Source organism: Strix uralensis, chromosome 1 (genome assembly GCF_047716275.1).
Source record: "Strix uralensis isolate ZFMK-TIS-50842 chromosome 1, bStrUra1, whole genome shotgun sequence".
NCBI lineage: Eukaryota > Metazoa > Chordata > Aves > Strigiformes > Strigidae > Strix > Strix uralensis.
This window is the reverse complement of record NC_133972.1, coordinates 95,909,067-95,933,121: the sequence shown is the minus strand read 5'-3', so window position 1 is coordinate 95,933,121 and position 24,055 is coordinate 95,909,067. Positions and strand designations below refer to the sequence as shown.

Genomic DNA, 24,055 nt, shown 5'->3' with positions numbered 1-24,055 from the left:
AGTTGCGCCAGGGAAGGTTTAGACTGGATATTAGGAAGCATTTCTTTACAGAATGGGTTGTTAGGTGTTGGAATGTGCTGCCCAGGGAGGTGGTGGAGTCCCCATCCCTGGAGGTGTTCAAGAGGTGGGTTGACATAGCACTGAGGGATATGGTGTAGTTGGAAACTGTCAGTGCTATGTTAACGGTTGGACTAGATGATCTTCAAGGTCCCTTCCAACCTAGATGATTCTGTGATTCAAAGTACATTTCCCCGGTTTTTACGTTTTGGCAGATATGGCATACACTGTACAGGACCCACCCACATAAACAGCCATGCAAATCTTATGTGCTCTTTTTACCATTTCATTGTTCAACATATTAATCTTCTGTTTCTTTTCAAGATTAATTAGAAATTAAATTTAAATGATGCTGTTAAATCTCCTCCAAAAAAACAATAATGGGAATGGGCTTAAACAAACAGAAATTTCAGACAGTTCACATCTTTTGTGGCCTCTTTTCCTACAGTAATCAATTTTGGCACATAAAGTTTGCTTGAGCTGTTTTTTAGGGGGGAAGGGGGAGCAGAAGGAGAAGGTAACAAGTCAAAGGTAACCAAAGTTTGGACTATTTTTTTACATTTTATTATTTTATTAGGAAAAGAAACTGCAACAACAAAATGATCAAAATTATGTAAGTGATCACATTAATGCTAAAGATATTTAAAGGAAGGAGTGTTACTAACTCAGTGGCTCACATTTTCAAAGCCAGCCTTGAATTTCCCTCCTGTGATCATGCTGTAATACTCTGGTAGAGCCGTTAGTTTCCAACAAAGCCCTTCCCTTCAGTGGAAGTACATGGGAAAATCAGAAGCAGGATGAACACCAATGTAAGCACATGATGTCAACACATCTCTATATAAAATGCAAACTTGTTCCCATCAAGTTTTGAGAGGTGAAGGTCAGATGCACAGTATGCATCATTGCACCGTTAAATTTTCTGACTGCACTCCTGGAATGAGGACTGACACCCACACACCCACTTAGCATCCAAGCAGCCCTCACAAGATGAGTGCAGCCACAAGGGTGCTATAGTAACTCATGCAAGGCACCAGTGCTTCAGAGGCAGGGAAGAGAACTTCACAGACCTGACTACTGCTCCAAGTGGTACTTCTCTAGGACTTCCATATCATGGTTATCAGCCTCTGGTCAGCTGGTAGCTCCCTGCCCTGCATTTCAGTGCCCTAAAGGCACACACACAAGTAGATAAGTTCAGCAAGGACCAAACTGCTGGCAATGTAGGACAGAAACTGTATGTTTGGACTAACATTCACTGCAGAATAAAGGAGCAGCTAACTGACATGAGAACCAGGAACCCAGAGAAGGCATAAATTACCGTATTCTGCAGCAGGACATGTACTACTGCTAGCAGAGATCAAGTGTGTATACATTAAGTCATGACTTCAATTAAAGACAGGTACCTTCAGAACACTACTCATCTGATGCAATTTCTAAAGATGGCTTACACTGAAATAGCAGTGTTCTCTGCCAAAGAAGTTCCATTTACCCCTGCCATTTCTCTTTTCATTTTACCCTGAGTCAATTCCAGGGCTCCTCTGATGACACGTCATGTTAGTTCCACTAATTAAAATGGCAAGACATTAAATCAGCACAAGAAAAGGAGTAATTTTTGTGAGGTTAGTGAATTGGCTAGTGTTACTCTGCAGCCAGACTATTACCAGAACTGGTGCAAAGAAGGAGAAAACTGCATAGTGGAACAAGGCATGAGCAGGAGAGGTATAAAGCATCAGCTTTTAAAAATATTTAGGAATCCATTAGCAAGGTAGGAAAGAGAAGCAGTAGAGGGAGAAAGACCTTCCTCTTTCCACAGCAGCAGGATGATAATTTCTCTTAGATTTGCCACTAAACCACACCTTAGATTAGATCAGATCAGTCAGTGGAAGGACAGACATTGATTACCCTGCACCAAATGTTAAATGAGCAATAAAACCCAGATGGACGTTCAAAGAATATAGCACTAATTCCTGGTGCCTGTACATTCTTCCAATATGTAGCACTCAGAGCATCTCATTAACAAGAAGCTCTCAGATTCTCCTGCTGGGAGCAGACAACAGCAAGAAGCAAACCTGTACAGTTATTTACTCCTTTATTAGAGATTCTTAAACCACTGTTAATGAATCCTTTAATTTGCTTTTCTGTTATTATGGCAAGAATTGGTAATGGTTCAAATTAACGTTCCCAAACACACATCTAATTAAGTGAAAAGGCATACTGGTACAGTCCTTCATCAGTGAGATAAGGAGCGACTGAGGCAATAAGCCACCTCAAAGCAAGTTATAATCCTCAAAGCAAGTTTAATTAACTTGCAGGAGAAAGTCACCATTATTAGAATGATCTGTATAAAAAATAATGTAAGATATGTCTAAATATATATTATCCAATTTCTTTAAAAAAAGTTGACACCCATTTCTGATAAGTAACAATATAAAGTATGGCTGAACTAACCTAACTTGAATTTTAAAAAATAAATTACCACATCTTCCACATCTTAAGAATGAACTCCAGCTAGGGTCCTACCAGTTTATAATTTCAAGCACAAGAGGCTTGGAAAGAGGAGGATTACTTCATTTTTCCTTAAACAAACAAGTTTCTTCTGACATAATTTTTCTTGCATTGTCTGAATAAAACCATTAAGAAAAAAATATATTTAAGAAGTCACACACACAAAAAAAAGATAAAAAAGGATGGATTAAAAGGAAAATGTAACCTACTGGATTTGAGACATGCTTCTCGTTGACTCATTCTACCAAAATGGCTGGAACACTTTTAAGAATTTTTGATTTATAAAAACTAGAACTAAGTGTTTATTGCATTGTCAGGGAACAAGAATTTAAAAAGACAATGCACAATTTGCCAGGGCAATTCAGACACTGCTATATCCTTCTCCTGAGCTGGTCTTTTCCTGCCTCAGTTGACCTTTCCAAGAGAGAAAAAAAAATGCTGCAGAACATATGGCAAAGCGCTTCCACATAGGAAAAGAAGGCAAGGTTGTTCTTGGGGAAATCCATGAATCTCCATGCTTACTGGCATTTCAAAATACAGAAATCATTATCATATTTGATTAGAGGTTCAGTCAGTCCACTAAATAACACATAGAAAAATATTCATCTGAATATTTTATCAGGATTTAGCAGAATAATATGAAGAAGCAGTCTCTCTTTTCCTTGAGCTTACTGAGGAGCTAATGCCCTGAGAGTAATCCTTTGCTGATGCCACTTAATTATAAAAGTAAATTCTACCCTGCCATATGGGGTTTTTTTAAGAAAACAAATAAATTCCCTAGAAGGTTTCAGATTGCAAGAGAACTCATTTATTTTTATCTGCCAGGTCATATGTGATGTTAAGAACAATGCCTGGGGCAAATTTTAAAGATACAGCTTCACAGGAACATAGATACATTGCACTGTGTCAAAAGCCAATAGTATTTATAACGTACTAACAACTGTTTTACATCCATACTAAATTTTCTCTGAAGAGTGTTTCTCATTAATCTATCTTTTTTGTTCCATTTCACATAAATGTATAATCTCATACAATTTAGCACATACCTATTAAGAAAAAAAGTTCCTTTTACATTAGATCTAGACCCAATTGACATAACACTGAAAAATCTGTCACATTCTTCAAATGCAAATTTTAAAACCCAGCAACCATAATAAGAATCATTCTTCTTCCCTTAATTCGGCTTCATAAATTGAACTGTAATCTTCATTTGTCTTCACTATGCACTTTGGGCTGTTTGATCAAAGTCAGGCAAGATAAATTTCTCCCTCTGCCTTTTCTCCTGTCTGTCCCCACCCCCTCCAGCCCACTCCCCCATTTCTCAAAGCTATCTAAATGAATTTTTCTACACGGACAATTTGTGCAAAAATGTCCCAGGCAAGCAGGGCAACTGTAGGTTGTTACTGTGATCCGGGTTAACTCATCAGTCATTTTAGAAGATATTCCTCTCCCTCTAAAGCCCTCGCCAACGGTACACATATATCTCCTTTTTCACAGCAGACTGACAGAAGACCAAATGACACTGTTTTAAAACAAAAGTATTGCAGCACTTATGCTTCAGATCCAATATATGTTCTTAAGCAGACCTGTTACACTGGAAGGTGTTAATGTTTCGCAAGTGACTCTGACACAAAGACAAGTGCAAGCCTCGTTAAACTTGAAAGTTGTGTTAGCTCCTTTTACAATTAAAACAGGAGGTATAATTGAACCTGTACTGTATAGCAATATTCAGAAACTAAAGCAGTCACTACTAAAAGGCACTGGACTTCATGGTAGGAAACACATATGAGTGTGACCTATAAAATAAAGACAACCCCCACAGCTGAGGTACGGGATTTGTGAGGAATTTGAAAGGTGAACAATAAGATGGACTGCAGTTACTTGTTTCTACTGCATACATGACTGTGCACACTCTAGAAATAAGCCAGACTCAGTCAAAACCAAATTTCGTTGGGATCAGCAGCCTCTCTCCCTAATGGGGGTGGTGGGAGAGGGAAAGGTGTGACAGGGCTCCAATTCTTAGGCAACTCCTCAGCACAAGGGAAATACCAGTGCCAGTGTGTATTGGATGATTAAAGTGAAGGTGTGTGCTAGTATTGGAGTAGTAACATTCATAGATCACTGCAGTTGGTGTAAGGAAACTGAAATAAGGCTAGGAGACTCCAAATTAATAAACTCAAGACCTATAGGAGAACTGGACATTTTGCAGAACAATATAAAATATCAACCAGAGACTTCTCACAAGGACTGGAAGACAGCCTGCGGAGGCAAGTGGCAGGTGCAGATAAAATTGTAAAAAAACCTGGTTTTGCACAGCAATTACAGAATGCCCGCAGACATCAGAAGACCACCTTCCCTTCCCAAACTGGACAGGCAAGACTAATCTTAGCAATATAGGACTAGGACTAGTAATTACCTTCCCAGTCATTGCCTGCTATGGCAAATACAATGTCCCTTTCATATATTTAGAGATCTCCATCTCAAAAATATTTCTGTTCTTGTTTTGTTCGCACTGGTAAAATGGGACAAAACTCATTGTTTCTTGACTAAATTATCCATGGCCGACTTAAACTGATTAGTTTTTCTGCCAACGCTACTGTGTAGTTTATACAGCTATTTCCTTTCCTAGATGTGCCTGCTGGATGGATTTATGGGCAGGTGCTCTATACATGCTCAGGCTTTGTTTTCCTGCACTACAATTCCAACCTTCTTCATTTGCCTTTTAGCAGCCCTTCTCTACATCTCTTTCTAATTTTGGTTAACCCTGTTTAAGCATATATAAACAGAATAATACACACTACAGAGCTTAAAGTCTCCCAAGGACCTTGTGCAATGATATCAATAGTTCTCTGCCACTACAGGAGACACCTTTTGAGGCATCATGGGATCATATCTGTCTTTTTATGTAGCTGCATGACACTGGCAACTCCCAACAGGAATCCAGTCTGAATCCCAGCTGGGATCTTCACTACCTTACTTATTAAGACAAAGAAGTCATGAATCTCATCAGAGACTGTAGAACTTCAAAAATAGAAGAGAATCACCTGCAGTGAATATCAGTGATGGAAAAGGGATTTAAGAATTTCCAATAGTGTCAAACTTTCACAACACTATTTTGTTTGGTTTCTAAGAGAGAAATTTGGAGGAAGAGTTCACTAACCTCCATTAAGGTGAAAAAAAAGCAGCTGCAAACTTAAGCTGAACCAGGACACAGCTCCTGGTTGTGAAAATCATTCCCCTGGTGTAGAACACCACCACCTTACCAAAGCAGAAGCCTTAGAGGTGCAAGCATCACCCCCTGTTTTTGTTTGGATGCTGGACAAGTAGTTCATAATGAGAGTACTTCTCTTGGTAGTGTATACGGCGTAATCCAAGTTTATTTGTAGCTTTGCCATGGTGCTCCACTGTACATTTCCCTCCACTACCACTCATTGGGTAGAGAAAGGAAAACCACGTTAGAGGGCTACAAATTATCACTTTCACAACTGAAGAGGAACTTTCAACTGTGCAGATCTTACTGAAATCACATTGCACAGTTATTAGTTTTTCAGTACTAAAGTATTAGTACAAGATAATAAAAAAAAATATTGCTGGAATATTCTAAGAGAAATAACTATACATCAAAAGATATTTCACCAGGGAGGAGGAATTAACAGTGCATTCTCTTCACTGTCTTTATGAGAGCACATTTGTGGCTTAGGACAAAATGAATTCTTCTAACAGCTCTTCAGATATATGAATCCTGTGAGGCAGATGTGCAAGAAACTTGTAGTAAAATTTTATCCACAGGCCATAGCACAAGTATGGTAATATTAATGCTCTGTTCAGATGGCCCCAGGTGAAAGGTAACTACAAATAGTGCGTTAAGAAAACAAAGTCAGTGCAGCCATTTGAGACTATGAAAGGCTGCAAACACCACTCCTGCAAATGAGCAGAAAACATCATATTCACAGCAAACAGATTCATTCTACATGGTAGCAGGGACTATACACAGAAGGTGCATAATCAGTAAGATCAACACTTGCATTTTTGGGACTACAGCATCCCAACAACAGGTTGCGAGCCTCTGAATCTATGACTCCATGACATACAGTGACTTTCACCATATAGTCTGGCACAATGCTTCAAGAAGAGAAAAATGTGTAGTGAAAAGGACATACTAATATCAACAATATGTACAATTAGAGAAACCCACTGGCAAGTGCAGTCATTTTAAAGTGAGGTTTCCATGGCCAAACACAACAGTGCTGTGGAAAAGCTTGGAATTTAGAATGGAAATGCAAAATAAGGAAAGGAAAAATCCAGTAAATTCTATGAACGAATAACAGCTAGCTATACTGGACTGTGGAAAACAAAGATTTTTGTTAGGATTTTAAAAATACTGAATATTTTTAAATTTTGCAATTTTAGACATAACTAGATATATGAAGCTCTGAAGCAACATTAGCTTATAGAGAATCCAAATGAATCCTATTGCTTTTACTGTATTGGGTGTTTTGGAAAAGGCAGAATTGGCAGCTGGCATTTTTTCGTAGTCATTGACTATTCAACAAAGTCATCGAAAGCTTTTCCCATAGTAATTCAAAAGGCTTCATCAAACGCACGTGTTTAAATGAGCATATCCTTTGCTGAGATTTGGAGCCCAGATGAACAGTACAGAGGAAAAAAATAAATGAGAGGAGGGAAAAAAAATATATTTTTTTCATCAGTTATTGAGATCTATACAGTGCGCATTGATCCAACACACAATTCCATAGGACTGAGGTGGGGCTCAGACAGCTCTGATTTACGCTGCCTGTCTTTACAGAACAGCGCCAGTTGACAGCCTCATGCCTCATTTCATTTGGCAGCTTACAGAATAGAAAAATCAACATGAGTGCACAGAATATCCCACTTCAGGTGGGCCAGACACACACACATATATATATCTCTCCACACTCAGAAAGTTTTGCTCCTGTAGATAAGCAACTTCCATTGGCACACAGGAAAAATATTGTCTCACCATGCATTTTATGAATTTTTATTCTGAACCTCATTTTCAACTAAGAAACAAATTGGGAAACATTCTATTCCAATGCTAAATCTAACAGAAAAAAGAAGTGACTAGAACTTTCTTAATTCAAGAGTAAAATATATTCAGAAGGCAGATTTAAATAATAAATTTAGATGGTTACAATTTTTTGCCAACCAAAACGTTTTACTATACTTCATATGCTAAAAGAAGAAAAAATAGTGTTCAAGGACTGTCACTGCTTCAAAGTTGACACCTACGACAGTGTCACTGTTGATCACAGCTTGGAAAGTACTGTCCTGCTGTGCAAAAACTATGATTATCATCGACTTTACCACTAATTCAGCAGTCTTTAACAGATCGTTCCTGGCATTGTACTGAATAATTAATAGAATCATCCAAGCACAAAGAACCATACTGTGTAGCCAAATTTGGGATCATCTTAGGTCTTATCCTATGGTCACTTTTGTCACATTGTCATACAGCATCTGCCTGTTCTACTGTATGCATCCAAAGTTTGAGTACTCCAGGACAGCCCTCTTAAATGAGAATAGTGTAAGGTATTAGGATCCTTGATACCAGGCAGTCCATCTTTTTAACTTTGGTCAGGAATAAGATAAATAAACATGCATAATGCTCAATTTAGTGGGTCTGGAAGGCAGGGAAGTCACGTGAGAACAATCCGATGCTAAAATTTGCCTCAATATTACTTATCAGCAAAGAAGAAAATCCAATCTGATGCAACATGAAAAAAAAGTAGATTTCTCACCTTGCTCCAGCAATAAGCTCTTTTTGTCCTGGGTCAAACGTTAACTGTGAGAAGTCCACAGCATCTTCAGCTCTGAACACATGTAACCAAGGGGCAATTTCTAAAAACAATCAAGAAATACAACTGTTACTGTAAATGTCATAGTTGTAGTATATCAGGTAGCCAACATTACATTTGCAGATACTGTGGGGCTGCAAGTTTTCTCAGTATGGTCCTCTAAGGAAACATAGGAGACTTTTACCATCATACCACGTAATTTACACTACAGGCCTGTAAAATATATAGAGCAGTCACTCAATACACACTTGAACCAAGTATTCAAATTTTGGTCTGATTTATAAGCCAGATGAGGTTTTCCTCCTTAGGTAAAGCAGAAAACATCATAGTACAACTGGAATTCACTGGTACATACTCAAGTGAAGTCACATTAATTTTCCATACATCAGAAGCAGCTGAGGACTAGGGGCTTGGGTTTTTGCTTTGTTCTTTAAAAAAAGATCTGATCAAGTGGAAAACAATGAGAAAAACAAGCAAATCTGACTTTTCATCATTTTCACAATAAAAGGGTTGAGACATAAGGGATGAAAAAGGAAAAATGCTTGACATTCAGGTGAACTTTTTGGGGTTTTAACCTGCCTTTCTCTGATGAATTTAGTGCTACATAAAACAGGGCAGAAAAGTGGATGAGTTGCTGAAAATCAGCAAGGAGTATTACTTGTATTCAGAATATTAATTTATTCCTACTTTCAAAGTTAAACACACATAAATAACTGCACACCAAATCCTTATGTATTTGCATTATTAGTAGTTACTTTTGCATTCATACCACTAGCTGGATACACAACAGTATGGCTAATACAACACTAACATTGTTCTAGGAACACAGCAAAATTTTTCTTTTTTTTTTTAAAGAGACACACAAAATACCTGAAATTGCTATAACGATATAAATGGTTCTTTAAAAAACATGCAGTTGTACAAAAGCCTCATCCTCTGTAGTTTCTCTCCCAGTTCTCAGGATATTGAAGCATTTTTCTTGTTTTATCTTTTTTTAATGTAGTCACAAAGCAGTGGTCCGGAACAAATGTGAAAGGTGGAGAGGGCTATGTAGGTATGGCCCAATAGGCTATGAAACTGTCTATTTGAAGACTACAGATGTGAAACTGACAATAAAAAGACCAAAGGTGACCACATGGTTGTGACTATTTAGAATACAGAGTCAACACCAACCCCCCTGAGAGTGCCGTGGCAGCGTAATTTTTGATACTGGTATCACCAGTTACAGCTCAGGTTGAGAACACCCATCTAAGCTCCTTTCTTTGCTCATAAGCATATTTTTCCTTTTGTAAATGTCTGGGTTGAAATAATCCATGTCTGGTGCCTGTTTCAGGATGATTTGTTCCTAATTTAAATATTAAAGTTTTAGCACAAGTAGGTCATCCATTCCTAAGGAGAGCGCCCAGGGGAAAAATGTTATTCTGTGTCAAAACGTGTTCAGCCATTGCAGAGAACCATTAAACGCGCTGTGCAGAAGCTGTAGCATCATATACTCTGGAAAAACAGATGGAACCATGCAGTAGAATCACTTGGGTGTCAGAAAACTAACTTCTGCATTTTTAATGACAGCCTGTATGCATCTGGGAAATTTCCGGCCTGTAATGTCAGCCTGTACATGTTCTGCAGAGCTTGTAGCTAAATTCACTGTTGATTCCATCTGCACTGGATAGGGTCTCAAATCAGGGTCTGAACATTGGGTGGGAAAAGGGGATGGGGCCACACATTAGATAACTATGATTACTACTGCCATCAGCTACTACTGCAGATGCTATGCACAGAACCTACCAGGTTTCCATAGAAGGAAAAAAAATACACACTCATACATATATATATATATATATATATGTTATAGGCCTGTGTAGCCTTATACCTACCTTATTTACCTATTTATATATATGACCACACAGGCAAGTCCAAAGGAGGCACTTCTTAACCTTTTTGTACTTGATTTTGCAACCTTCAACTTTCAGTCATGCATTTTGTATAAAACAATCAATTGCAAAGTTCCAAAAAGTTGAGAAATTAGGTAGGACAGGAAGATAAGGAAATCCAGAAGCAAGTCTTGAAGAATCTCACTTACTGGAAAAAAAGCACACCCCCACCCCCCCCACCCCACCCCCACCCCCCCCAAAAAAAAAGAAGAAGAAAAATAAAGCTAAATAAAATCATGTTTATCAGTTTATCAGCCAATGCATCTAAAATATCCGTAAATTCCCACAGGCATTTCCCACATGGACACAGAATACAGACATGATCTTCACAGAACAAATCCACACATACACATTCACACATACTCTCCCAACCAGAAACAGCTCTCAGTTTTGAGAGATGCAGAGAGGCTACTTTTCCTTGTATCAAGCACTGTGACTAGGACAGAAATGCATGCAAAACCATTTTATAACATACTACAAATATCCTATGGGAAAGGAACCCAGGGCTTTAAAGACAGAACAGAGTACCCAGGCTGAAAGGCCAACCAAGCCAGTGGGCAGAGGACTCAAGAGGGGCTGGAAGGACAACCCAGAGCATGAGTTTAGTGCCTTGGCTGCTACATTCCCCTTCCACGTGGTTGCGTAAGTCATGGGAATTGCTGCCTCACACATACGAGGCATTTGCACTCTTCAAGATGGCAGCCATGGGCTCTCTGGGCTCTCTCTGCCTGTGCTCGCGCCCAGAAGTTTCTGCCTCTGAGGTATAATCTTGCAGAATCACACACAAGTCTACTCCTAAACTGCCAAAGTAAAACTCGGGCTATCAGTGTATTAACATTCAAATTTGTATTGCTGTGAGCAAATATACAGAGCTGAAAATGCCATTGGGTCAGCAGCAGATCTTCACACAGGTGAAGCCAGACCCCCTGTTCAAATAGCAGACTCTGAAAGAGAGACAAGGCAAGCAGTTGGGAATGGGATTACTTTAGCTCCACATTGGTAAGACAAAACCCTTGGTCTGTAAAACAAGGAAAGCATAGCTCCCCATAGCATTGGTAGGCCGGGGACAGTACACCGAGGTATTGCGATGCCAGAATGCTACAGGGAAGACTGAGATTCAAGGGTACAATTCTCTTCCACTTGTCCTGCTGTCTCAGCAAGGCACAATAAAGCTTCAAGGTACAGCAAGCAGGTGATTGAGACTATTACCAGATTTGGAGCAAGGGGGCAGGGGCCAGGCAGGGCAAGGCAAGCTCAGGCTAGAGAACAAGAAGGGAATGAGGACTTGCTAAGAAATCTCTCTGAAATCTGATTCCCCTCTGTCCCTCCAAAATATAAATTATTTTATCCTGTCTTTGTTGCATTCAGTAGTGTTCTTGCTTGAGGGAATAAGGTCAGGAAGAGCAAATGGCAGCTAGAGCTGTTTTTTTTCAGCAAACACTCTGAAACTGTATCTCATGTGTGTCACAGTGGCATCACATGTCACCTAGGAATAAGCCTTTATGGGACAAAGCTACAACTTTGTGATACTTCTGTAAGGAAAAACAGAAAAAAAACCACTACCAAAAAAAGTATCAAACAAAAAAGACAATCAAACAAAACCCATGTAAACTGTAAAAGTAAAAGCTTATTGGTGAAGTGCTGCACTGAGTTACACTACATAAAATTTATGTAACTAAATCAACAAAATAATTAAATTTATTTTCATCTAAACAGCAAAATCTAGCTGAAAAGCCTTAGGTGAAACAAGACCTTTTAGTTCTATTACGAGTTATCTCCTTACAGTCAAAAATGCATAACAAGCTATTAAAGGTCTATAAATTATTTTTCTTCTAATTAAAAACTCATGATAAAGTAATAAGCAATAATAATTTCACTTTATTAATGGTTTTCACGTAGATGCAACATGACAAACTTTACAAAATAACACAGCTATAGATTTTTTATACTACAACAGTAGCATAAATAAATTTTAAGTTAATTAAGCTGGCCTGCTGACACATAACCTAACCATACTGTCTGCTGATCACAGGTGACAAACAGCAACACCCCTCCCCTTTCGAATTCTAACCTTCCCCTTCCTGGCATTCTTCTCCCTTTCTTCTGCCCTCAGTTCATGTGCAGCACAGTAAAATACCTAGCCCTTTAGTGACTTCTCTCTTTTTACTCCTGATACCAAAAACACTTATTCAGACACACCTTCAACCTGGATTTTTTTTTGCCCTTTAAAACTAAATATGCATGTTTACCGTTCCACAGACATCAGTCTCAGACTTAAAGCTGTCCACGGAAAACTGTATCACAGTATACATTCACTCATGACGACAGCTGGTCTCCAACACACACTGGGTCCTTTAGGTACATTCAAGACATACTTATCCTTAGTAAAAAAAGACTTTTTTTTTTTTTTTTTTAATTGCTATTACAGGACTGAAATCTGCAGGCCTTATAACTCAAAAACATTCCCAAAAAGAAAGCACGCTTTCCCATAGAACTAAAAGACAGATATTGAAAAAGCTGAATTCTGAGAAAGCTAGAGCTCTCTTTCACAAGCTGTGAATCACATACTGTGTGTTTTCCTGAGGGTTTCAGGTTTTGTTTGGTGTTTGGGGTTTTTTTTAATAGCTTAGATTTAATAGGAAACAAAGTTTGCCATGGCTCATAAACCTATGGCAAAGCAAACGTACCGGAGCCCCCTCAGCTGCTAGGAAAGGTCAAGGGAGTCTCCTAAAAAGCTTTAAAGACAAAAGAGGTTAACAATCAAAGCTGGGCAGGAGGACATCAGATACTCATACAAAAAAATGAAAGTCCAGAAATCTGTCTCAGTTTTATTTTAAAGTTAGTAACTGCCCAACAGGCCAAAGCTTGTTTGGTTTACATTGTCCAAGGACTTGCCAAGGGCTGAGCTCGACTGTTTTTTGCAAATGAATTAGTGAAGTTCTCCCTAATCTAAGTTTCATTATTCAGCAATTCAAAGTAGAGCTACAGTAAACAGTAAAATAAATTGAGAAATTACTAATAAAGAATAGAGTGGTATGTTTAGAATTGAATCCAGGAGTCATCTTCAATGGTAAATAACAAAGTGAAAAGACAATAAAGACCTCCTGATTTCATTAAAAAATTAACATAGATATTAAAAATTTCAGTAGTGTTTATGGTGTACGTATGTGACACCTCATGCCATGGTGTCCTTTTTGAAAATAGTGAGCACAAAGTTAAACATACGTGCAGTACCATCTTCTTGAAGATACTCTGTTAGCAAAAAAAAAATCGTAATACCACTACAGTTGAAAACTAGCAGATTTGCAATATTAACAGAAGTCTCTGGGTGGCATCAGTACGACAAATTCACTAATCTTATAATAAGAAAATTAAAATATACTACCGCATGTTAAAGTTATTTTATAATTCAGTGTTTCTAATCTAAGGATGATACAATAATCCCCATCTTTCTGAAGCTTTATAATGATTTTAGCCTAACTCAGATCTTCCTTTCCTGTGATACTCAATTTATGTTACTATCCTCTTCAAAGGCAGTGAGACAAGTCAGAAGTCTCCACAGTGATGTGCCACTCCATTATATCACCCCCACTGCCCTGGTGTCAGCCCCATTAACCCCAGGGGAATCTATTAAGGGAGGTGTCACGGCTGGCAAGAGGCGATCCACATGTTCACTCATTCAGCATGCCCTGTTTCAGCACTTATTTGCAACAGTCACTTTTTAAGGACACAGTTAGGTGCACTTGTAAACACTCTGCTGTGACACTTCAGGACTCCATGGTCCCGATTTTAAAAATAGGACTGAGAAAAACAAGACTTTCTTCAGTAATTTCTGTGCATCATTGGTATCAATTCAGTGTGATTGTGAAGTCCTCATTTTAAAATTCCCATTGTAATACAAATATATCCATGAATAATAAATTCACTCAAAACAACTTCAGGAAAACCAAGCATTACTCTGTGTTGGAGGAAAAAAAGAGAAGAAAAATGGCATGCCAGAACCTGTTACATCTTTTATGATTCACTTTCGTCTATATTTTTCTTTAACATTTCCAATAACCAGTCTTTTCTAGCTCTTTCACTGTATTCTCTCCTCACAGAAATGCCTTAAACACACCCTTGCTGGTAAATCATTGACTCACTGCAGATGAAAGGAAAAAAGGTACTGCAGCTGCAGCTTGGGAGAAGAAAGCAAATACGTGCAAACACTATTCCACAGGTTCCAACAAGGCAAATACTATTCCACAGGCTCCATCATGACAGTTCAGCCAAAGAACAGTTGTACTACTTCTGAAAACAATCACAACTCACCCCTGCTTATCCAAAAGGGTCTGAGGCTTAGTTTGTTAACAATATAACTTATTTTCTAGGACTTATTCAAGGAATGTGTTGCTCAGCATTCATGTACAATGACTCCATGTTTTAAATAATTTTGATCAATAAGGTTAAAAAAAAAATAATGGGAGGAAAGCAGCTATAGTTACAAAGATGTAAGTGACAATATAAGATATCATATACAGGTGTTTTTTAACTCAGATGAACTTCCGAAAACAGCTGCAAACAGACTTCTACCTCAGGCCTAAGGGCTTGTCTGGTTGTCACTGTAGTGGAGAGAAACCTATGCTACACCTGAAACAACTACCTCATGCAGCTGAAGCAGTGCCATGAAGCTCCACCACAACTACAGTGGTTCTGTTTCTGGTACACAGTATTTAAACCCATATAAATGCAAGTTATTCTTTACATATTTGTAAAGTCATTTTTTACATAGTTGTACTTAATGTACGTTATTGTACGTTACTTAATGACTTAAAGTCATTCTTTACATATTTGTACTTACTTTGGACCAATTTTTTCCTCTATCCTAGCTTACCACTGCTTAAAAGAGGCCAAAACGGGCTTTTCCCAATGGGTATATTCCTGTTGGATGCGTTAACCATAAAATCATCAAAAGTGACATTTCTTTTGAGAAAGACAAGCAAAGACAAAACAAGCAAATCATAAACCAAAAAACCTCATCTAACAAATATAGTAAACACAGCAGATATTTTTCTATTTCTCTTACAGAAAAGACCATTCTAAGAAATGTACTTCAGCAAAACCAATATGCTAACTCTACTCATCTCAAAATCTGAGCATAAATATCTGCCCTGCTACTTGTTATTCTTCCATAAGGCCCATGGTAGGAGCTAAACGCTTTGAAGACAGCAGCTCAGTGCAAAGCAGAGAAGGCCTGCACATTACAGGCTGCTTTTCCAAAAACCTGTAATTCCAGACATATGCTTTCTATATGCAATGGTATGTTGGTAGACCTGCTTCCAGGACCATATACCTCCTTAGGTTTATGATCCTGACTGCTTAGGCAGGTTGGCTTGCAGAACTGTATCACTAAGGCGACTGTGTCTTGCCCATGCTGCAGAGCTCTCTTCCACAGGAGGTTTGGGGAAAAGCCGACAGGGAGATGCTATAGAGTGCCTGTTGCCTAGGCTGTGCATGCAGACTCCCTGTAGGATGCAAAGCCAGGAGCACTCAGTACAGTTACAGCCTTAGGTCAACACTCTGGCCATTCATTAACCCTTTCTACATGGCTCCTGATGTCCTTCTTGAGCATGCATTTCAGAGGCATTATTGATGCTTCTTACAAAAAGCTTAAAGGTGGTACCAGCACTGCATTTTAGTTCCGAGCTGAAGTTACGTAATAAGGAGCAAGAAAATACCCAAGTAGTCTGAGCCTTAGATACCAAGCACATATATACTCTACCAGGATGAATTAGAGGCCAGGAAGGTGCCTTTTCTGTAATTTTTAGTATACAAGAAGGACAAACTACTGCATTAAGAACCTTAGTTAAATGGGGAAACAAGAAAACTCTCTAACATTTAAACCTTACAGAAAGAGACAAATCTGTTCTAAAAAAAAAAAAAAAATAAAAAAGCCAAGTCAATCCCAGCCCAGCGCCCCTGCGAAATTCCTGGTCTACCTACTACTGATATTAGAACATAGTTGGCATGTCCACTTTTTCACATATATAGTACAAACATCCAGAAGTCAAGGCTAAAGAGGGTCATGTATGTAACAGATTTAACAGTCTTTGCTACCAGAAGGCTTCAATAATCTAAACAGGGTACACCAGCATCAGACTGGATGCAACATATGCAGAGAAAAGTACTAGTTCAATAATAAAAAGATGGCATCAGCTAACACCATTCCACGCTTCTCTGCAAAATGAAAGGATTAGGACAGGTAGGTCTGTTACAATACTCAGTATTGCATTTTAATGAAAAAGACATTGCATGTAGTCCTTACCATACAGAACATATTTATACTGGGGCTGTGTACATCACTGACATAAGTAATACAAAACTAAGACATCATAACTGGGAAACAAAAGAATATATATTTATAGTAGCTAATCCCCAATTTCTAATAAAGTTGAAATGTAAAAATTTTTCTTATAAAAATTAATAATTGTTTTAATCTAGATAATCAATTGAAAAATACAGGCATTCCAGTAATTAGACAGTAATTAGACAGTAAGAACTGTACAGTTTCTAAAATAGGGATCCAGGAAGATATAAGAAAATAAAACATCATTTCTTCCCACCAAGGAAGAAAATAAAAACAATTGTTTAGGCAGGGTTAGCTAATGCAATCCGATCCTCTATAAAAGAAAAGATGGAGTTACGACTTTGCCCAGCATGATTAAATCAGCAACCACAAACTAAAAGATTCTCCTTTTAAGTCCTACCATACTACATTTGGTTCCCCTTTGGAAACATGAAAACCTGTCAGATCTCCATCTGCAGTTCAGAGCTCCTCTTTGCTTATACGGAGTAGAAAACAAAACAAAACAAAACAAAACAAAAAAAAAAAAAAGAGGAGAAAAAAGACAAAACCAACCTCAGAACTGCAGCTCTCTCTCAAGATCCTGTATTCTGGAGGTCTCTTTAGATCACAAACAAGGCAGCTGCCTGCCTTCTACTATCCAACACAACTTAACACAGTCCTGAAGCTTGCCTTTCGTTTCAAAGAGAACTCCAGAGGCCAAGAAATAAATACGTAGCTCCTCTAGTCTTATCGAGAAACTCTGCCAGTTCCCCAAGCTCCTCTCCACTTTAAATCATCCGTAATAAAACAAATCCCAAGACCATAAACCTCTTGACATTTTCCAGAAAGTTCACCACCTGCTTACTGGGCCTTCATTTTTAAACAGCTATTACAGTTTCAGAACAATTTTGGAGGTAATGAGGCAGGGCTATAAGTAATTTATTTCTTATTAATGGGAAAAACAGAAAATAAAGCATACTTAAAGTATGTGTTTCTTAACTTTAAACGAGTGAACTTGAACTTCTTTCTTAAGCCTACTGTAAAACTTACTTCCTTTTACCCAACTTCTCACATCTTTCCTTGGTTCTCTCATTAGGCACAAAGTCACTGCCTCCGCTATTTGCCTACCACCCTCCAGGCAGGGCAGGCGCAGTCACAGCAATTGTCCTGCCCTGGTTCCCTGACCTGCTTTTACAATCCCCTCTAACCTCCAAAGTCGCAGGGTCTAAAATCCAGCCTGCATTCTTTTTTTTTTGTCCTGCCAGAGCTTCTCCAGCTAGAAGTACATATTTCTGCATTCTTATGTGTATGCATATGTCTATTACCGGGATAATTAAAGGGAATTTGGGTTCTGACTGTCTGTGCCCTCAGGGAAGAGACAGTAACATCTGCTGCAATGACTACTTATTTCTTATTTTTCTGAACAAGGATTTTGAATTGTTTATGCTTCACTGTTCAAACACACACACTGCATACAAATACAAGAGGGTGTAAGGGAAAAAAAGATTGAACCCCCACCTAGATGAAAGCGGTTTCAGCGCTACAAGCAGTTTTTATATACTCAGAATCACCTGCAAGTTCTAAGAAATTATGCAGTGACAAGGTATCAGCCATGATACACAATTACAGCCCTTTTGAGTTTTCTTTCTCTCATACACAGAAACAGCACAAAACTAAAGCCCCAGACCATTCCAGAAAAAAAAAAATAAAATAAAATCTACTTTGCAAAGTTATGCTACCCAGCTGAAAGAGATCTCATTAACCATATCATTCTCAATTGTAAGGAAACAAATCCTTGACTCAAATATGGAGTACATGATGTTATAATATTTTTAAATTAAACAGTATCAGTCATTTCAGGATAGTATTGTATTTAAAAATAATAACTAAGTATGCTTAACAGCAGTTAAGTTGCCAAGAACTGTGCTTAAAAATTTTCAGTTGCCTGATCTTCCACACGATATTTTGAACAACTAACATAAAGTGACTGTCAAGCAAGCCAAGAGTTGAAACAGGATTCCCAAATCCTGGTCTGTTTTAAAGCAAAAGGCCTACCAATCTTTACTAATTGTTCAAATTAGGAACCATGTCAGCAGACTACCATGAAGAAACAAATAAAAATTAAGGAAAAAGAAGAAGAGAAGAGCCAAAACTGAAGTATCTGAGTTTGGGTGGCTCAGTTCTGGGGTTTCCTGCATGATGCATTTAAATGCAGTATAGAATCACGTTTGTCTACTTGCAGATTGCATTCAACTGTCATTCTTACTCCATTTCATCATCACATACATGTGTTCTCATTAGTTTGCAATGGAATAGTCATAAATATCAGCCTGAATGACATCACCTTGATGTAAACTCAAACCCACTGCTGTAGAATCACAGTACGGATTGCAGTCTGTCCTCTCACTGCTTAGATTCTCCACTATCTCAGCTGTGGTAAACTGCTGTCCTCCTAATAATCATTAAACTTTGTGTTCTTGAAGCTGCCAGAAGGAGATTTAGCAACCCCACTCTTCTTGAACTGTGTATACACCTGGCTGCACAACAGATAGGAGCTCAGGGGCAGTGGATGCTTAGAGGAGAAAACAAATATAACAAAGAATTTCCAGAGAAGGGCACCTGGAGAATGACAAGACCAATTTTAGGTGTCGTGCTTGTAAGGGCAACCAAGGAGTCACCTCCACTGCATTTCACAGCTAGGATGAGTCTTCTGAATATCAGTAAATAGCTTAACATGCATTAGAAGGAGGAGCTTAGACAGGAATCAAAGAGATCTGAGGGATCACTGGAAACTACTAAAACTAATTTACTCTAGCAGGCTACGTGTGATGGAATGGTTTACAGGTTGTATCGCTTCAACTCAAGATTTTTATGTATAAACACACACACATACAGAAACATAAACCACATACAAACTGTGAGTTAAAAAAAAAAAAATAAAACAACAAAAAACCTAACCCAATAGTTTTAAGATTAAAGGTGACCAGAAGCCTGTCATCAGATTAGAAGCAGATTAAAGTAGAGATGGGATGATGTTCGCGTAAGGAGGCACAAGAAGGTACACAACATAAAAACATGGATAGTGCAGTGCTATCTGTGAAAGGTGCTGAAGCAAAGATCCAGAGAGTTTAAAAAAAAAAATTCAGGGAATGTTCTGGACTAAGAGCACCATAGTGAGAAAACTGTAAGGCTAAATTCACATGCTTTAAGAGACAGGGAAGCCTGGGGGACAGCGTATGTATGGAAAGACTACATGATGTAAGATTTAGATAGGGACACAGAGGAAAATACCAGAAGAATGATAGGAACACACCAGGGAGAAGACAAAGGGGGAGAGAAAACCTCAGGGAAACAGAAGAACTATTATCCTGCACCAGACTTATGTTCCTTTTGTTTTAATATCCTGTTTGTGTCAGCTGTTAGTTCAAGATGGCCCAGAAAAAAGGTAGGAGTCTGCTGTAGACAGCAGTGGTATTATCAGTCAAGTCTTACTATCATGTCTCAATCCAATCTCTAAAAGTGAGAAATGGTCTAGACCTGAAATATATAATTTAAGAGCAGAAAAGGGGGAGGAGAGAGAACACAAAGTTAATCAATGCAAGAGATCTAAAATAAAAAAAAATTAAGAGGGGTGTGAGAATTCTGAGGAGAAAGAAAAAAAACATCAGTGAACAGAGGATGAACCAAGAGAGACTTTCACCCAATTTACACCGTAAATCACCTTGCAGGTGAGCTGATCCACACTTCAGGGTAAGGACCCATTCAGCAGGATAGGCAGAGATGAGATGCTACTATAATAAGGACTTTTGAGCTGTGGAAACTATGCCATGAAGCTCAACTGTGTTTTGATACGTGGAAATATTACCCGCTGCATGTGCCCTTCCCCATACTGGTGAAAGATTTATTTTGCCCTGGGAAGGTTCTGCCAGTCAAAACCCAGTAATCTCACACCTCAACCAGCACAGAGCCCACATGCTCTTCCCAGCGAGCACAGCTTCCCCTTCCAGTTACCAGCTCTGGCCCCTGTGCTGCTACTGCCTGCCTTCCCAAACATGACACAGAGGGATGCACTGACCGCGTAACACACTTGACATCTTTAGTCATGCCCTCTCTTCAGAGAGGCCTAACCTTTCACTTTTTAACACTTACGTGCTGGATTTGGCAATGGGCCACAGAATTCGTTTTGAAGGAAATCAGGTTGCACAGTTATGGGAAACCAGTATGTGGTCTTGAAATGGAATTTTGTAAAGAAACCTGCTCGACTTTTATATATGTATTGCAGGGAACAGCAGCATCAGGCCAACAGCCTATAGATAGTTATAATAATGCCATGTTATTTTTGTGGGAAATATCTGTTTCAATTAGAAGACCTTGTTTCTAGAACTGACCGTTTTGCAATGATGCATTCTTACGTTGGTGTATGAACATACTAAACCTCTTTATTTACACTGTTTTAGCATAATACAATTTCTTGATTCTATCAATTCTGCCCAAAACTATAGCTCATAAAATATTTTCGGGTCTGAAGATATTTCATGCAAAGAATACAAAGACTAACAAAACAAGTCATATTGTAACACGAAGGGCATACAGGCTAAAGCCTGACACTAATCTTGCCAAGAGCTTGGAGGCAGAACTTCGAAGTGGAACATACTCCCCACCCCTTCCACTGCCCCTCCACAAAAACAAAAAGACACCCCAAGCCAAAAAAAGAAAGCAACAAGCAAGAAAAAGAAGAGGAAAAAACACAACCCCACAAACAACAGAACAGCACTTCTCTTTGCAAAAATTATTTTTGTTCTCAAGGGCACTATCAAACTCCAGGTATTTGTCATTATTAACAACTACATTAGTCACATAACTGTAGAGCTTATTGTAAAATGGTGAGCTTCTAATTCTCAGAATGGTAGAGAAAGACTGCATTTCTTTGTCCATAAAGCATTCAGAACAAAGCCTGAAGTGAGCACTGGAAGTGGAAAGACAAGCTTATGACAAGTCAAAGTGTGGTCTCACCTGAATACGACAAATTGTCATGTAACAAGTAAGTATCTACCACGTTCAGCCACGCAAATTCAGCTGCTACTCAGCATCCTATAGTAAATGAGCAGTACCGCAGAAGGGAGGCAGGAAAGAAAGCATGTGAAAAAAAATTCACTTTGAAGAAGCACTGGCAGCACTCCTCTACTTCCACCAATTCTGTTAAATAAACACAAAGTATCTCTGGAAATTTATTTAAGAAATTAAGGGAGAAAAGGGAAAATTAACAAATGCTTTTCCTCCACACCTCTAAGATTCCTGGAAATTGTAGCACTCCAGGCAAGGCCCAAGGGTGGGCCAGGATTTCTCCAGGTCTCTCAGCCAACAGTCAGCAGAAGGCAACATTCAGTGACAGTCAGTAAGGGCAGCAGGTGCCACCAAGTGAGTGCAAGACAGGCCCCGTAAATGCTGTGCAGAACCTGGAAGGCAAGACCACCAGAACTAGTCTTTCCAGAAATTCGGTCACTACCAAATATGAAAACAGTGTTGCCCAGGATCAGAAGGCCAGTAACTGCAATTGTCACCATCTTTCATGAACTAGCAGTCTAGGTTACTTCAGAAGTAACCAAGAAGAACTGAATTAAGGATGTTTCTCGCGATATGTAGAGCCGTGCTGCTGCTACTGTGAGCAGCCAGGCAGGCTGCACGGGCACCCTCGCCAGCAGTGGAACCCGCAGAGCCACCCACTCCACGCAGCACAACTGTGTCCTGCCAGGCTGTGATGACTGTGCAGCCACGAGCTCTGTGAAGAGCTGGGCACAAATGAGTTCCACCAAGGCAAGTTAAAAAGGGCTGACTCTCAGCTCCTTAGCCGTGCAATGCTAACTAGCCATATACATCCTTCTCCTCTTCAGGCAACACTCATTAGCTCTGGACATGTTGCAGTGCAGTCCCTGAAGAGGGAGAAGAACCAAATTCACATGAACCAGCATGGAGATTATGCACAAAGAACTTAAAACTTCAGCAAAACATAATTTACGCTGTGCCAGATGATTTAGAACCAATGGATATGCTTCATTAATGCCTTTTCCAAGGGGTAGATCAGTAGAATACTCAGACTGACAGCTGTCAATAGAAGGGACAGAGTATACCTTAAACATCTTCTAAAAACAATTAAAATACTGTCTAATGGAAAGAAATAAAATAGAGAAAAATCAAAGCAATATTGTGTTTCCTCTTGTCTTTAAACACACCAAAACTTCTAGAAGATGATAGAATTTCAGCTCCTTAGGAGCTCTATTTCTTGGTTGCTGATCTGTTTCTTTAACGTATTCCAGTTTGGATCTTTTATAACCTTTCAGTAAAAATGCCCATCTCGATTAAAAATACGTCTCTTTTGAAGAAGGAGGAAAAAAAAAAAAAAAAAAAAAAAAGAACAAAAAACCAGATTGTAATTCCATCTGGCTGCTTCGTACAGCTAGTGGAATGTGGCAGGAGCCTCTCGCTCATTCTGCTGCTTCATTAACAACCAGGAAATTTCACATGCTCTAAACTTCCACATTAGGGAAACAAGGAAGAAATCAGCCATGGAAAGGCTATGGAAAGGCAGATAGGACATGTCTGTGCAGCTCACTGCAGCCACTGCTGATTTTCAATTATCAGGAAATTATTAATATTCTACAATGGCCCAGCACTTGGCTGGGATGCCAAAAGAAGTGTCAATTGATGCTTGCTTTAAAACATGATTACTTCTGCCAAAAACCAAGTTAGCCAGTATGCAAGTCCTTTGCTTAGAGAATTCAGGCCCTGCCATACCCTTTTTTTATGGGAATGAACACCAAAGATACTGGGTGATTCAGGGAAATAGTAAGCGGATAGTATCCTTCAATCTTCAAAGCTATCATTTCTAAAATTAACAGTAAGCAGTTGAAAGTTGCCATTCCCCAGCAGGCAGTTAGTCTCCTGTACAAAAGTAAAGGCAAACCTGATTTGATACAAACAATATACAACTGGTGAAGGAATTATTTCCCTCCTTAAGAGGGGCTGGTTCTTGGCAGTCCTATCGTCTAGACAAACCAAAGTTGCAATATCTAGCAATCATCTTTTCTTTACTGATGAATCATCTTTATTTAAAGAAAAACCCAAAAGAGGATAAGGAATGGAAAGTAATACACCTCAATGCCACTGCTGAAGCTGTCAGGAAGTCCTGAAAGTGTATTTTTGAAAACCAGTGTAAAGAGAAGGAAAAAGCAATAAAAACTGAGCAGTTTAGTAGACTCTATTAGTTTAAACAGCAGCTTGCAACAAGATTAGGGGAAAGAGAAGAGAGTAAAAACAAAAACAAGTTCATACACCATGTAACCTTCTTCACTCAGCCCGCATGTTATTTCCTCTTGGCACATGTTAAGTGCATGCACTCCATATAC

The 24,055-nt window shown here is 38.8% G+C and overlaps 1 protein-coding gene across 4 annotated transcripts in view; it reads right to left on the bottom strand.

Moving 5' to 3' along the window:
- The window catches only part of SEMA5A (semaphorin 5A), a 354,251-nt gene that overhangs the window by 211,039 nt on the left and 119,157 nt on the right, over positions 1 to 24,055 (bottom strand). For all 4 annotated transcript variants that reach the window (XM_074874592.1, XM_074874601.1, XM_074874608.1 and 1 more), the window contains one exon: positions 8,340 to 8,439. In XM_074874592.1, coding sequence (XP_074730693.1) covers positions 8,340 to 8,439 — 100 coding nt within the window. The remainder of the gene's footprint in view (positions 1 to 8,339; positions 8,440 to 24,055) is intronic.